This window comes from Salmo salar, chromosome 01 (genome assembly GCF_965601325.2).
Source record: "Salmo salar chromosome 01, fSalSal1, whole genome shotgun sequence".
In the NCBI taxonomy this organism is placed as follows: domain Eukaryota; kingdom Metazoa; phylum Chordata; class Actinopteri; order Salmoniformes; family Salmonidae; genus Salmo; species Salmo salar.
The window spans coordinates 181,215,001-181,231,789 of NC_138291.1; the positions used below are offsets into that span (position 1 = coordinate 181,215,001).

The 16,789-nt window shown below is 51.8% G+C and overlaps 1 protein-coding gene across 1 annotated transcript in view; it reads left to right on the forward strand.

The window, feature by feature from the left end:
- The window catches only part of LOC106572374 (metalloprotease TIKI1), a 181,371-nt gene that overhangs the window by 130,020 nt on the left and 34,562 nt on the right, over window positions 1-16,789 (forward strand). Inside the window, exon 5 of the mRNA XM_082957000.1 lies at window positions 2,021-2,111. Coding sequence (XP_082813126.1) covers window positions 2,021-2,111 — 91 coding nt within the window. The remainder of the gene's footprint in view (window positions 1-2,020; window positions 2,112-16,789) is intronic.

A 16,789-nucleotide genomic window follows, 5' to 3' on the forward strand; every position in this document is an offset into this window, starting at 1 on the left:
GACATAGAGGCAGCGAGGGCGGAACGGCGATACTGGGAGGAACGGCTGGGACGGCAAGAGGAGGCTGAGAAGCAGCCGGGGAGTTTGGCTAGGTCAGGGGGGAGCCCTGACCTAACTTCCCGGGCGTACAGGAGAGAGCCGTGGAGCAAACCGAAGCCAGTCATGGAGTCAAGCACGGAGCTTGACGCGAGATTCCGGAGGGAAGTACTGACGGAGAGGGCACGACGGAGCAGGCGTGCAGAGGGGCGAGCGATGCATTTCGGTGTGATGCGCACTATCTCGCCCATACGCACGCACAGTCCGGTGCGGTCGGTACAGGCTCCTCAGCGTTGCCGTGCGAGAGTTGGCCGGCAGCCAGGGAGAAGTGCCCCGGCTCAACGTATCTGGTCTCCAGTGCGTCTCCTCGGCCCAGTTTATCCTGCGCTTGCTCTACGCACGGCAGCCCTCATTCTCCAGCACAGCCCCAGTTCGTCCTGTACTGGCGCTCCGCCCTTACCGGGCTAAAGTCACCATCCAGCCAGGACGGAGTGTGCCAGCCCTGAGCTCCAGACCTCCGGTGCACCTCCACGGCCCAGTGTGCCCCGTGTCTGCTCTGCGCACCCTGTAAGTCTCCCCAGTCCAGGGAGACCAGTTCCAGCTCCACGCAGGAGGCCTCCAGCGACGCTCCTCAGCCCGGAGCCTCCAGCTACGCTCCTCAGCCCGGAGCCTCCCGAGATGCTCCTCAGCCCGGAGCCTCCAGCGACGCTCCTCAGCCCGGAGCCTCCAGCGACGCTCCTCAGCCCGGAACCTCCAGCGACGTTCCTCAGCCCGGAGCCTCCAGCGATGCTCCTCAGCCCGGAGCCTCCAGAGACGCTCCTCAGCCCGGAGCCTCCAGCGACGCTCCTCAGCCCGGAGCCTCCAGCGACGCTCCTCAGCCCTGAGCCTCCAGCGACGCTCCTCAGCCCTGAGCCTCCAGCGACGCTCCTCAGCCCGGAGCCTCCAGCGACGCTCCTCAGTCCGGAGCAGCCAGCGATGCTCCTCAGCCCGGGGCCTTCAGCAGCGGTCTGCAACCCAGAGCCTTCAGAGGTGGTCTGCAACCCAGAGCCTTCAGAGGTGGTCTGCAACCCAGAGCCTTCAGAGGTAATGGTCCGCGGCCCGGATCCTCCAGCAGTGGTCGGCAGCGCAGAACGGGGGCTACGCCCGGAGCCGGAGCCGCCTCCGTAGCTGGAGGATTGGCGGAAGGGTTTGGTGTAGCGCAGGAGCCGTCGTAGACGGTGGCCACCCTCCCTCCCCTCCCTTTAGGTTTGGGGTTGTTTTTGTGGGTTTTTGTTTGGGGTGCAGTCGGGGTCTGCACCTTCGGGGGGCGGTACTGTCACGTCCTGACCAGTGAAAAGGGTCATTTGCCATAGTAGAATGGTCGGGGCGTGGCAGGGGGCGTGGCAGGGGGCGTGGCAGGGGGGCGTGGCGGGGGGGGGGGGGTTGTTTTGTGTGTTTTGGGGTTTGTTTGTTTCTAGGGGAATTTGTTCTAGTTTTCTATTTCTATGTTTTGTTTTCCATGTTTGGGCCGAGTATGGTTTCCAATCAGAGGCAGGTGTCTTTCGTTGTCTCTGATTGGAAGCCATACTTAGGCTGTTTTCCTTTGGGTTTTCGTGGGTGGTTATTTTCTGTTTAGTTATTGTACCTGACGGAACTGTTTGTCGTTTGGTTATTTTGTTTAAGTGTTCTCTCAAAATAAATGAAGAATGAGCACTATCCACGCTGCGCCTTGGTCTGTTCAAAACGACGCCTGTGACAGCTCATCTCCCCTCTCTCTTGTTCTCTCACACCAACACCTGACATGGATGCATCCCAAATGGTATTCTATTCCCTATGTAGTGCCCATAGTTATATGGTTGATCTGGTTAAAAGCAGTGCACTATAAAGGGAATAGGTTGCCGTCTGTGACGCACGGTGAGTGGGCATGGTTAGACTGCTGTCTGTGTCTCGCAGGGCAGGGAGATTGAAACAGAGACTGAAACAGAGAACTGTGTTTATATTTCAGGTCACTTCCTGGGCAACAACACAGTGATTGATGTGCTGAGGAGTCAGGGCTATGAAGTGGAACACACTCCTGCAGGGCAACCCATTAGCAGGTAATGATACACACTCCACTGTCCTCACCACGACCACACCACCCGCCTCTCTACCCTCCCCAGTATCTACTCTCGTTTAATACCACCCTCTCGTACTCTTTTACAAGCCCTCCTGTCTCTCAATTCAATTTCAATTCAATTAAAGGGGCTTTATTGTCATAGGAAACATATGTTAATATTGCCAAAGCAAGGTTTCTACACTACTTTCCTTCCATCTACAGTGGGGAGAACAAGTATTTGATACACTGCCGATTTTGCAGGTTTTCCTACTTACAAAGCATGTAGAGGTCTGTAATTTTTATCATAGGTACACTTCAACTGTGAGACGGAATCTAAAACAAAAATCCAGAAAATCACATTGTATGATTTTTAAGTAATTAATTTGCATTTTATTGCATGACATAAGTATTTGATCACCTACCAACCAGTAAGAATTCCGGCTCTCACAGACCTGTTAGTTTTTCTTTAAGAAGCCCTCCTGTTCTCCACTCATTACCTGTATTAACTGCACCTGTTTGAACTCGTTACCTGTATAAAAGACACCTGTCCACACACTCAATCAAACAGACTCCAACCTCTCCACAATGGCTAAGACCAGAGAGCTGTATAAGGACATCAGGGATAAAATTGTAGACCTGCACAAGGCTGGGATGGGCTACAGGACAATAAGCAAGCAGCTTGGTGAGAAGGCAACAACTGTTGGCGCAATTATTAGAAAATGGAAGAAGTTCAAGATGACGGTCAATCACCCTCGGTCTGGGGCTCCATGCAAGATCTCACCTCGTGGGGCATCAATGATCATGAGGAAGGTGAGGGATCAGCCCAGAACTACACGGCAGGACCTGGTCAATGACCTGAAGAGAGCTGGGACCACAGTCTCAAAGAAAACCATTAGTAACACACTACGCCGTCATGGAATAAAATCCTGCAGCGCACGCAAGGTCCCCTTGCTCAAGCCAGCGCATGTCCAGGCCCGTCTGAAGTTTGCCAATGACCATCTAGGTGATCAAGAGGAGGAATAGGAGAAGGTCATGTCATCTGATGAGACAAAAATAGAGCTTTTTGGTCTAAACTCCACTCGTTGTGTTTGGAGGAAGAAGAAGGATGAGTACAACCCCAAGAACACCATCCCAACCGTGAAGCATGGAGGTGGAAACATCATTCTTTGGGGATGCTTTTCTGCAAAATGGGACAGGACGACTGCACCGTATTGAGGGGAGGTTGGATGGGGCCATGTATCGCGAGATCTTGGCCAACAACCTCCTTCCCTCAGTAAGAGCATTGAAGATGGGTCGTGGGTGGGTCTTCCAGCATGACAACGACCCGAAACACACAGCCAGGGCAACTAAGGAGTGGCTCCGTAAGAAGCATCTCAAGGTCCTGGAGTGGCCTAGCCAGTCTCCAGACCTGAACCCAATAGAAAATCTTTGGAGGGAGCTGAAAGTCCGTATTGCCCAGCGACAGCCCCGAAACCTGAAGGATCTGGAGAAGGTCTGTATGGAGGAGTGGGCCAAAATCCCTGCTGTAGTTTGTGCAAACCTGGTCAAGAACTACAGGAAACGTATGATCTCTGTAATTGCAAACATAGGTTTCTGTACCAAATATTAAGTTCTGCTTTTCTGATGTATCAAATATTTATGTCATGCAATAAAATGCAAATTAATTACTTAAAAATCATAGAATGTGATTTCCTGGATTTTTGTTTTAGATTCCGTCTCTCACAGTTGAAGTGTACCTCTGATAAAAATTACAGACCTCTACATGCCTTGTAAGTAGGAAACACTGCCGATTTTGCAGGTTATCAAATACTTGTTCTCCCCACTGTATATCATTAATATTATTCCGTTTCTCTCTCTCTCTCTTTCTCTGTCTCTCTCTCTTTCTCTCTCGCTCGATCTTTCTCTCTCTAAATTCAATTTCAATTCAAGGGGCTTTATTGGCATGGGAAAGATATGTTAACATTGCCAAAGCAAGTGAAATAGATAATAAAAAAAAGTGAAATAACCAATAAAAATGAACAGTAAACATTACACTCACAAAAGTTCCAAAAGAATAAAGACATTTCAAATGTCATATTATCTTTATATATACAATGTTGTAACGATGTGTAAATGTTAAAGTACAAAAGAGAAAATAAATAAACATAAATATGGGTTGTATTTACAATGGTGTTTGTTCTTCACTGGTTGACCTTTTCTTGTGGCAACAGGTCACAAATCTTGCTGCTGTGATGTCACACTGTGGTATTTCACCCAATAGATATGGGAGTTTATCAAAATCGGGTTTGTTTTTTAATTCTTTGTGGGTCTGTGTAATCTGAGGGAAATATGTGTCTCTAATATGGTCATACATTTGGCAGGAGGTTAAGAAGTGCAGCTCAGTTTCCACCTCATTTTGTGGGCAGCGTGCACATAGCCTGTCTTCTCTTGAGAGCCAGGTCTGCCTACAGTGGCCATTCTAAATAGTAAGGCTATGCTCACTGAGTCTGTACATACCCCTCCTTTCTCTCTCTCTCACACTCTCTCTCTCTCTCTCTCTCTCTCTCTCTCTCTCTGACTACCCCTCCTTCCTCTCTCTCTCTCCCTCTGACTACCCCTCCTTCCTCTCTCTCTTCTGACTACCCCAGCATACCCTCCCTCTCTGGATATATATACAGATATACAGATAGATGTACAGAGGCCTGTGAGATTCATACTGCAGCCAACCCCCTGAGGCCTGTGAGATTCATACTGCAGCCAACCCCCTGAGGCCTGTGAGATTCATACTGCAGCCGGCGCCCTGAGGCCTGTGAGATTCATACTGCAGCCGGCGCTCTAAGGCCTGTGTGATTCATACTGCAGCCGGCGCCCTGAGGCCTGTGAGATTCATACTGCAGCCGGCGCCCTGAGGCCTGTGAGATTCATACTGCAGCCGGCGCCCTGAGGCCTGTGAGATTCATACTGCAGCCGGCGCCCTGAGGCCTGTGAGATTCATACTGCAGCCGGCGCCCTGAGGCCTGTGAGATTCATACTGCAGCCGGCGCCCTGAGGCCTGTGAGATTCATACTGCAGCCGGCGCCCTGAGGCCTGTGAGATTCATACTGCAGCCGGCGCCCTGAGGCCTGTGTGATTCATACTGCAGCCGGCGCCCTGAGGCCTGTGTGATTCATACTGCAGCCGGCGCCCTGAGGCCTGTGTGATTCATACTGCAGCCGGCGCCCTGAGGCCTGTGTGATTCATACTGCAGCCGGCGCCCTGAGGCCTGTGTGATTCATACTGCAGCCGGCGCCCTGAGGCCTGTGTGGGATTTCTTTATTTTTGTCTCTCTGTTTCACCGACTGGATTTCAATTGGAAATTATTTCCCAGTAAGCACACCTCTCCTAGTTGGTGTAATTTCACCCGTAGACCAGAACCAGATGTCTGCTCCGTTCTGCTCGGACTGTTTTGAAAAATGTTGTCTGCAAATCATCTGAAAATTCTGCCGTAATTACACCCTTTTTTTTTAAACTCATTCTCTGCTAAAAGATTCATATTTCTACAGCTCATTATTACATTAAAATAAACCCATATTAATACCCCCTAATATAGACTTATGTAAACATGGGGAACATTAGGCTATGTAGGCAGTATGTAGACTTATGTAGACATGGGGAACATTAGGCTATGTAGGCAGTATGTAGACTTATGTAGACATGAGGAACATTAGGCTATGTAGGCAGTATGTAGACTTATGTAGACATGGGGAACATTAGGCTATGTAGGCAGTATGTAGACTTATGTAGACATGAGGAACATTAGGCTATGTAGGCAGTATGTAGACTTAAGTAAACATGGAGAACATTAGGCTATGTAGGCAGTATGTAGACTTATGTAGACATGGGGAACATTAGGCTATGTAGGCAGTATGTAGACTTATGTAGACATGGGGAACATTAGGCTATGTAGGCAGTATGTAGACTTATGTAGACATGAGGAACATTAGGCTATGTAGGCAGTATGTAGACTTAAGTAAACATGGGGAACATTAGGCTATGTAGGCAGTATGTAGACTTATGTAGACATGGGGAACATTAGGCTATGTAGGCAGTATGTAGACTTATGTAGACATGGGGAACATTAGGCTATGTAGGCAGTATGTAGACTTATGTAGACATGGGGAACATTAGGCTATGTAGGCAGTATGTAGACTTATGTAGACATGGGGAACATTAGGCTATGTAGGCAGTATGTAGACTTATGTAGACATGGGGAACATTAGGCTATGTAGGCAGTATGTAGACTTATGTAGACATGGGGAACATTAGGCTATGTAGGCAGTATGTAGACTTATGTAGACATGGGGAACATTAGGCTATGTAGGCAGTATGTAGACTTATGTAGACATGGGGAACATTAGGCTATGTAGGCAGTATGTAGACTTATGTAGACATGGGGAACATTAGGCTATGTAGGCAGTATGTAGACTTATGTAGACATGGGGAACATTAGGCTATGTAGGCAGTATGTAGACTTATGTAGACATGGGGTACATTAGGCTATGTAGGCAGTATGTAGACTTATGTAGACATGGGGAACATTAGGCTATGTAGGCAGTATGTAGACTTATGTAGACATGGGGAACATTAGGCTATGTGGGCAGTATGTAGACTTATGTAGACATGGGGAACATTAGGCTATGTAGGCAGTATGTAGACTTATGTAGACATGGGGAACATTAGGCTATGTAGGCAGTATGTAGACTTATGTAGACATGGGGAACATTAGGCTATGTAGGCAGTATGTAGACTTATGTAGACATGGGGAACATTAGGCTATGTAGGCAGTATGTAGACTTATGTAAACATGGGGAACATTAGGCTATGTAGGCAGTATGTAGACTTATGTAGACATGGGGAACATTAGGCTATGTAGGCAGTATGTAGACTTATGTAGACATCGGGGAACATTAGGCTATGTAGGCAGTATGTAGACTTATGTAGACATGGGGAACATTAGGCTATGTAGGCAGTATGTAGACTTATGTAAACATGGGGAACATTAGGCTATGTAGGCAGTATGTAGACTTATGTAGACATGGGGAACATTAGGCTATGTAGGCAGTATGTAGACTTATGTAGACATGGGGGAACATTAGGCTATGTAGGCAGTATGTAGACTTATGTAGACATGGGGAACATTAGGCTATGTAGGCAGTATGTAGACTTATGTAGACATGGGGAACATTAGGCTATGTAGGCAGTATGTAGACTTATGTAAACATGGGGAACATTAGGCTATGTAGGCAGTATGTAGACTTATGTAGACATGGGGAACATTAGGCTATGTAGGCAGTATGTAGACTTATGTAGACATGGGGAACATTAGGCTATGTAGGCAGTATGTAGACTTATGTAGACCCTTATACACCTTTATACACCTTACACGCCTTATATATATACTTATATATATATACCTTATATATATATACACATGTTACACCCTTATATACCTTTAAACACCTTTTACACCCGTATACACCTGTATACACATTTTACACCCTTATACACCTTTACACTCCTTCTACACCATTATAACATCAGGGATACATAATCACTGCACATTAATATACACATTATACATGTTAGTGTACACAGAACGCTGTATATGTTAGTATACACATTTTACATGTTAGTATACACATTTTACATGTTAGTATACACATTATACATGTTAGTATACACATTATACATGTTAGTATACACATATTACATGTTAGTATACACATTATACATGTTAGTATACACATTATACATGTTAGTATACACATTATACATGTTAGTATACACATTATACATGTTAGTATACACATTACACATGTTAGTGTACACATTTTACATGTTAGTGTACACATTATGCTGAATGTGTTAGTATACACATTCTACATGTTAGTATACACATTATACATGTTAGTATACACATTATACATGTTAGTATACACATTTTACATGTTAGTATACACATTTTACATGTTAGTATACACATTACACATGTTAGTGTACACATTTTACATGTTAGTGTACACATTATGCTGAATGTGTTAGTATACACATTTTACATGTTAGTATACACATTTTACATGTTAGTATACACATTTTACATGTTAGTATACACATTTTACATGTTAGTATACACATTACACATGTTAGTGTACACATTTTACATGTTAGTGTACACATTATGCTGAATGTGTTAGTATACACATTTTACATGTTAGTATACACATTATACATGTTAGTATACACATTATACATGTTAGTATACACATTTTACATGTTAGTATACACATTTTACATGTTAGTATACACATTACACATGTTAGTGTACACATTTTACATGTTAGTGTACACATTATGCTGAATGTGTTAGTATACACATGTTACATGTTAGTATGCACATTACACATTATAATTATGCAGAACACATTAATGCACAGACTAAATAATTACCGCGAATTATACACACTACAATTATATTGTACACATTAAACACATTATAACAAAGGACAAAAAAATTCAATGTGACCACATTTTTACATTTATCAGACAATCTTATCCAGAGCGACTTACAGGAGTTGTCCTCTGGGAGATTCGAACCAACAACCTTTCGGGTTACTGCCTCGACACTCCGCTAGGCTACCTGCCAGCCCAGTCAATTCCTCATTGGTCATTGTGAAATATTTGACAATTTGCAGTTATTTTGTTACACTGCATACCATTTCCTCGTTGTGGGTAAAATGACCAAAAAGCTCTAAAACCCCGTAGTCTGAAAAGGCCCTATCCACATAATCAACTGCAGAACATCCCAAGGGTTCTTGTAAATTCAAACATTTACAAGCTGAATGGACTGTGTGTTCAGAGCAGTAGGTTAGACTACACAGCTCCACTCCACACAGCTCCTCCACTCCACTCTACACAGCCCCTCCACTCCACACAGCTCCTCCACTCTACACAGCTCCTCCACTCCACACTCTACACAGCTCCTCCACTCTACACAGCTCCTCCACTCTACACAGCTCCTCCCTCCACTCCACACAGCTCCTCCACTCTACACAGCTCCTCCACTCCACACAGCTCCTCCCTCCACTCCACACAGCTCCTCCACTCCACACAGCTCCTCCACTCCACACAGCTCCTCCACTCTACACAGCTCCTCCACTCTACACAGCTCCTCCACTCCACACAGCTCCTCCACTCTACACAGCTCCTCCACTCCACACAGCTCCTCCACTCCACACAGCTCCTCCACTCCACACAGCTCCTCCACTCTACACAGCTCCTCCACTCTACACAGCTCCTCGACTCCACACAGCTCCTCCACTCTACACAGCTCCTCCCTCCACTCCACACAGCTCCTCCACTCTACACAGCTCCTCGACTCCACTCTACACAGCTCCTCCCTCCACTCCACACAGCTCCTCCACTCTACACAGCTCCTCCACTCTACACAGCTTCTCCACTCCACACAGCTCCTCCACTCCACACAGCTCCTCGACTCCACACAGCTCCTGCACTCTACACAGCTCCTCCACTCTACACAGCTCCTCCACTCTACACAGCTCCTCCACTCTACACAGCTCCTCCACTCCACACAGCTCCTCCACTCTACACAGCTCCTCCACTCCACACAGCTCCTCCACTCTACACAGCTCCTCCACTCTACACAGCTCCTCGACTCCACACAGCTCCTCCACTCCACACAGCTCCTCCACTGCACACAGCTCCTCCACTCCACACAGCTCCTCCACTCCACACAGCTCCTCCACTCCACACAGCTCCTCCACTCCACACAGCTCCTCCACTCTACACAGCTCCTCCACTCTACACAGCTCCTCGACTCCACACAGCTCCTCCACTCCACACAGCTCCTCCACTCTACACAGCTCCTCCACTCCACACAGCTCCTCCACTCCACACAGCTCCTCCACTCTACACAGCTCCTCCCTCCACTCCACACAGCTCCTCCACTCCACACAGCTCCTCCACTCCACACAGCTCCTCCACTCCACACAGCTCCTCCACTCTACACAGCTCCTCCACTCCACACAGCTCCTCCACTCTACACAGCTCCTCCACTCCACACAGCTCCTCCACTCCACACAGCTCCTCCACTCCACACAGCTCCTCCACTCTACATAGCTCCTCCACTCCACACAGCTCCTCCACTCCACACAGCTCCTCCACTCTACACAGCTCCTCCCTCCACTCCACACAGCTCCTCCACTCCACACAGCTCCTCCACTCCACACAGCTCCTCCCTCCACTCCACACAGGTCCTCCACTCCACACAGCTCCTCCACTCTACACAGCTCCTCCACTCCACACAGCTCCTCCACTCTACACAGCTCCTCCACTCCACACAGCTCCTCCACTCCACACAGCTCCTCCACTCTACACAGCTCCTCCACTCCACACAGCTCCTCCACTCCACACAGCTCCTCCACTCCACACAGCTCCTCCACTCTACACACCTACTCCACACAGCTCCTCCACTCCACACAGCTCCTCCCTCCACTCCACACAGCTCCTCCCTCCACTCCACACAGCTCCTCCACTCCACACAGCTCCTCCACTCCACACAGCTCCTCCCTCCACTCCACACAGCTCCTCCACTCCACACAGCTCCTCCACTCCACACAGCTCCTCCCTCCACTCCACACAGCTCCTCCACTCCACACAGCTCCTCCACTCCACACAGCTCCTCCACTCTACACAGCTCCTCCACTCTACACAGCTCCTCGACTCCACACAGCTCCTCCACTCTACACAGCTCCTCCCTCCACTCCATACAGCTCCTCCACTCTACACAGCTCCTCGACTCCACTCCACACAGCTCCTCCCTCCACTCCACACAGCTCCTCCACTCTACACAGCTCCTCCACTCTACACAGCTCCTCCACTCTACACAGTTCCTCCACTCCACACAGCTCCTCCACTCCACACAGCTCCTCAACTCCACACAGCTCCTCCACTCTACACAGCTCCTCCACTCTACACAGCTCCTCCACTCTACACAGCTCCTCCACTCTACACAGCGCCTCCACTCTACACAGCTCCTCCACTCCACACAGCTCCTCCACTCCACACAGCTCCTCCACTCCACACAGCTCCTCCACTCTACACAGCTCCTCCACTCCACACAGCTCCTCCACTCTACACAGCTCCTCCACTCCACACAGCTCCTCCACTCTACACAGCTCCTCCACTCTACACAGCTCCTCGACTCCACACAGCTCCTCCACTCCACACAGCTCCTCCACTCTACACAGCTCCTCCACTCCACACAGCTCCTCCACTCCACACAGCTCCTCCACTCCACACAGCTCCTCCACTCTACATAGCTCCTCCACTCCACACAGCTCCTCCACTCCACACAGCTCCTCCACTCTACACAGCTCCTCCCTCCACTCCACACAGCTCCTCCACTCCACACAGCTCCTCCACTCCACACAGCTCCTCCCTCCACTCCACACAGCTCCTCCACTCCACACAGCTCCTCCACTCTACACAGCTCCTCCACTCCACACAGCTCCTCCACTCTACACAGCTCCTCCACTCCACACAGCTCCTCCACTCCACACAGCTCCTCCACTCCACACAGCTCCTCCACTCTACATAGCTCCTCCACTCCACACAGCTCCTCCACTCTACACAGCTCCTCCACTCTACACAGCTCCTCGACTCCACACAGCTCCTCCACTCTACACAGCTCCTCCCTCCACTCCATACAGCTCCTCCACTCTACACAGCTCCTCGACTCCACTCCACACAGCTCCTCCCTCCACTCCACACAGCTCTTCCACTCTACACAGCTCCTCCACTCTACACAGCTCCTCCACTCTACACAGTTCCTCCACTCCACACAGCTCCTCCACTCCACACAGCTCCTCGACTCCACACAGCTCCTCCACTCTACACAGCTCCTCCACTCTACACAGCTCCTCCACTCTACACAGCTCCTCCACTCTACACAGCACCTCCACTCTACACAGCTCCTCCACTCCACACAGCTCCTCCACTCCACACAGCTCCTCCACTCCACACAGCTCCTCCACTCTACACAGCTCCTCCACTCAACACAGCTCCTCCACTCTACACAGCTCCTCCACTCCACACAGCTCCTCCACTCTACACAGCTCCTCCACTCTACACAGCTCCTCGACTCCACACAACTCCTCCACTCCACACAGCTCCTCCACTCTACACAGCTCCTCCACTCCACACAGCTCCTCCACTCCACACAGCTCCTCCACTCCACACAGCTCCTCCACTCTACATAGCTCCTCCACTCCACACAGCTCCTCCACTCCACACAGCTCCTCCACTCTACACAGCTCCTCCCTCCACTCCACACAGCTCCTCCACTCCACACAGCTCCTCCACTCCACACAGCTCCTCCCTCCACTCCACACAGCTCCTCCACTCCACACAGCTCCTCCACTCTACACAGCTCCTCCACTCCACACAGCTCCTCCACTCTACACAGCTCCTCCACTCCACACAGCTCCTCCACTCCACACAGCTCCTCCACTCTACATAGCTCCTCCACTCCACACAGCTCCTCCACTCCACACAGCTCCTCCACTCTACACAGCTCCTCCCTCCACTCCACACAGCTCCTCCACTCCACACAGCTCCTCCACTCCACACAGCTCCTCCCTCCACTCCACACAGCTCCTCCACTCCACACAGCTCCTCCACTCTACACAGCTCCTCCACTCCACACAGCTCCTCCACTCTACACAGCTCCTCCACTCCACACAGCTCCTCCACTCCACACAGCTCCTCCACTCTACACAGCTCCTCCACTCCACACAGCTCCTCCACTCCACACAGCTCCTCCACTCTACACACCTACTCCACACAGCTCCTCCCTCCACTCCACACAGCTCCTCCCTCCACTCCACACAGCTCCTCCACTCCACACAGCTCCTCCACTCCACACAGCTCCTCCCTCCACTCCTCACAGCTCCTCCACTCCACACAGCTCCTCCACTCCACACAGCTCCTCCACTCCACACAGCTCCTCCACTCTACACAGCTCCTCCACTCTACACAGCTCCTCGACTCCACACAGCTCCTCCACTCTACACAGCTCCTCCCTCCACTCCATACAGCTCCTCCACTCTACACAGCTCCTCGACTCCACTCCACACAGCTCCTCCCTCCACTCCACACAGCTCCTCCACTCTACACAGCTCCTCCACTCTACACAGCTCCTCCACTCTACACAGCTCCTCCACTCCACACAGCTCCTCCACTCTACACAGCTCCTCGACTCCACACAGCTCCTCGACTCCACACAGCTCCGCCACTCCACACAGCTCCTCCACTCCACACAGCTCCTCCACTCCACACAGCTCCTCCACTCCACTCAGCTCCTCCGCTCCACACAGCTCCTCCACTCCACACAGCTCCTCCACTCCACACAGCTCCTCCACTCTACACAGCTCCTCCCTCCACTCCACACAGCTCCTCCACTCCACACAGCTCCTCCACTCCACACAGCTCCTCCCTCCACTCCACACAGCTCCTCCACTCCACACAGCTCCTCCACTCTACACAGCTCCTCCACTCCACACAGCTCCTCCACTCTACACAGCTCCTCCACTCCACACAGCTCCTCCACTCTACACAGCTCCTCCACTCTACACAGCTCCTCCACTCCACACAGCTCCTCCACTCCACACAGCTCCTCCACTCCACACAGCTCCTCCACTCTACACAGCTCCTCCACTCCACACAGCTCCTCCACTCTACACAGCTCCTCCACTCCACACAGCTCCTCCACTCTACACACCTCCTCCACTCTACACAGCTCCTCGACTCCACACAGCTCCTCCACTCCACACAGCTCCTCCACTCTACACAGCTCCTCCACTCCACACAGCTCCTCCACTCCACACAGCTCCTCCACTCCACACAGCTCCTCCACTCTACATAGCTCCTCAACTCCACACAGCTCCTCCACTCCACACAGCTCCTCCACTCTACACAGCTCCTCCCTCCACTCCACACAGCTCCTCCACTCCACACAGCTCCTCCACTCCACACAGCTCCTCCCTCCACTCCACACAGCTCCTCCCTCCACTCCACACAGCTCCTCCACTCTACACAGCTCCTCCAGTCCACACAGCTCCTCCACTCTACACAGCTCCTCCACTCCACACAGCTCCTCCACTCCACACAGCTCCTCCACTCTACACAGCTCCTCCACTCCACACAGCTCCTCCACTCCACACAGCTCCTCCACTCCACACAGCTCCTCCACTCTACACAGCTACTCCACACAGCTCCTCCACTCCACACAGCTCCTCCCTCCACTCCACACAGCTCCTCCCTCCACTCCACACAGCTCCTCCACTCCACACAGCTCCTCCACTCCACTCAGCTCCTCCCTCCACTCCTCACAGCTCCTCCACTCCACACAGCTCCTCCACTCCACACAGCTCCTCCACTCTACACAGCTCCTCCACTCTACACAGCTCCTCGACTCCACACAGCTCCTCCACTCTACACAGCTCCTCCCTCCACTCCACACAGCTCCTCCACTCTACACAGCTCCTCGACTCCACTCTACACAGCTCCTCCCTCCACTCCACACAGCTTCTCCACTCTACACAGCTCCTCCACTCTACACAGCTCCTCCACTCTACACAGCTCCTCCACTCCACACAGCTCCTCCACTCCACACAGCTCCTCGACTCCACACAGCTCCTCCACTCCACACAGCTCCTCCACTCTACACAGCTCCTCCACTCCACACAGCTCCTCCACTCCACACAGCTCCTCCACTCTACACAGCTCCTCCACTCCACACAGCTCCTCCACTCCACACAGCTCCTCCACTCTACACACCTACTCCACACAGCTCCTCCCTCCACTCCACACAGCTCCTCCCTCCACTCCACACAGCTCCTCCACTCCACACAGCTCCTCCACTCCACACAGCTCCTCCCTCCACTCCTCACAGCTCCTCCACTCCACACAGCTCCTCCACTCCACACAGCTCCTCCACTCCACACAGCTCCTCCACTCTACACAGCTCCTCCACTCTACACAGCTCCTCGACTCCACACAGCTCCTCCACTCTACACAGCTCCTCCCTCCACTCCATACAGCTCCTCCACTCTACACAGCTCCTCGACTCCACTCCACACAGCTCCTCCCTCCACTCCACACAGCTCCTCCACTCTACACAGCTCCTCCACTCTACACAGCTCCTCCACTCTACACAGCTCCTCCACTCCACACAGCTCCTCCACTCCACACAGCTCCTCGACTCCACACAGCTCCTCCACTCTACACAGCTCCTCCACTCTACACAGCTCCTCCACTCTACACAGCTCCTCCACTCCACACAGCTCCTCCACTCCACACAGCTCCTCCACTCCACACAGCTCCTCCACTCTACACAGCTCCTCCACTCCACACAGCTCCTCCACTCTACACAGCTCCTCCACTCCACACAGCTCCTCCACTCTACACAGCTCCTCCACTCTACACAGCTCCTCGACTCCACACAGCTCCTCCACTCCACACAGCTCCTCCACTCCACACAGCTCCTCCACTCCACACAGCTCCTCCACTCCACACAGCTCCTCCACTCCACACAGCTCCTCCACTCCACACAGCTCCTCCACTCCACACAGCTCCTCCACTCTACACAGCTCCTCCCTCCACTCCACACAGCTCCTCCACTCCACACAGCTCCTCCACTCCACACAGCTCCTCCCTCCACTCCACACAGCTCCTCCACTCCACACAGCTCCTCCACTCTACACAGCTCCTCCACTCCACACAGCTCCTCCACTCTACACAGCTCCTCCACTCCACACAGCTCCTCCACTCTACACAGCTCCTCCACTCTACACAGCTCCTCCACTCCACACAGCTCCTCCACTCCACACAGCTCCTCCACTCCACACAGCTCCTCCACTCTACACAGCTCCTCCACTCCACACAGCTCCTCCACTCTACACAGCTCCTCCACTCCACACAGCTCCTCCACTCTACACACCTCCTCCACTCTACACAGCTCCTCGACTCCACACAGCTCCTCCACTCCACACAGCTCCTCCACTCTACACAGCTCCTCCACTCCACACAGCTCCTCCACTCCACACAGCTCCTCCACTCCACACAGCTCCTCCACTCTACATAGCTCCTCAACTCCACACAGCTCCTCCACTCCACACAGCTCCTCCACTCTACACAGCTCCTCCCTCCACTCCACACAGCTCCTCCACTCCACACAGCTCCTCCACTCCACACAGCTCCTCCCTCCACTCCACACAGCTCCTCCCTCCACTCCACACAGCTCCTCCACTCTACACAGCTCCTCCAGTCCACACAGCTCCTCCACTCTACACAGCTCCTCCACTCCACACAGCTCCTCCACTCCACACAGCTCCTCCACTCTACACAGCTCCTCCACTCCACACAGCTCCTCCACTCCACACAGCTCCTCCACTTCACACAGCTCCTCCACTCTACACAGCTACTCCACACAGCTCCTCCACTCCACACAGCTCCTCCCTCCACTCCACACAGCTCCTCCCTCCACTCCACACAGCTCCTCCACTCCACACAGCTCCTCCACTCCACACAGCTCCTCCCTCCACTCCTCACAGCTCCTCCACTCCACACAGCTCCTCCACTCCA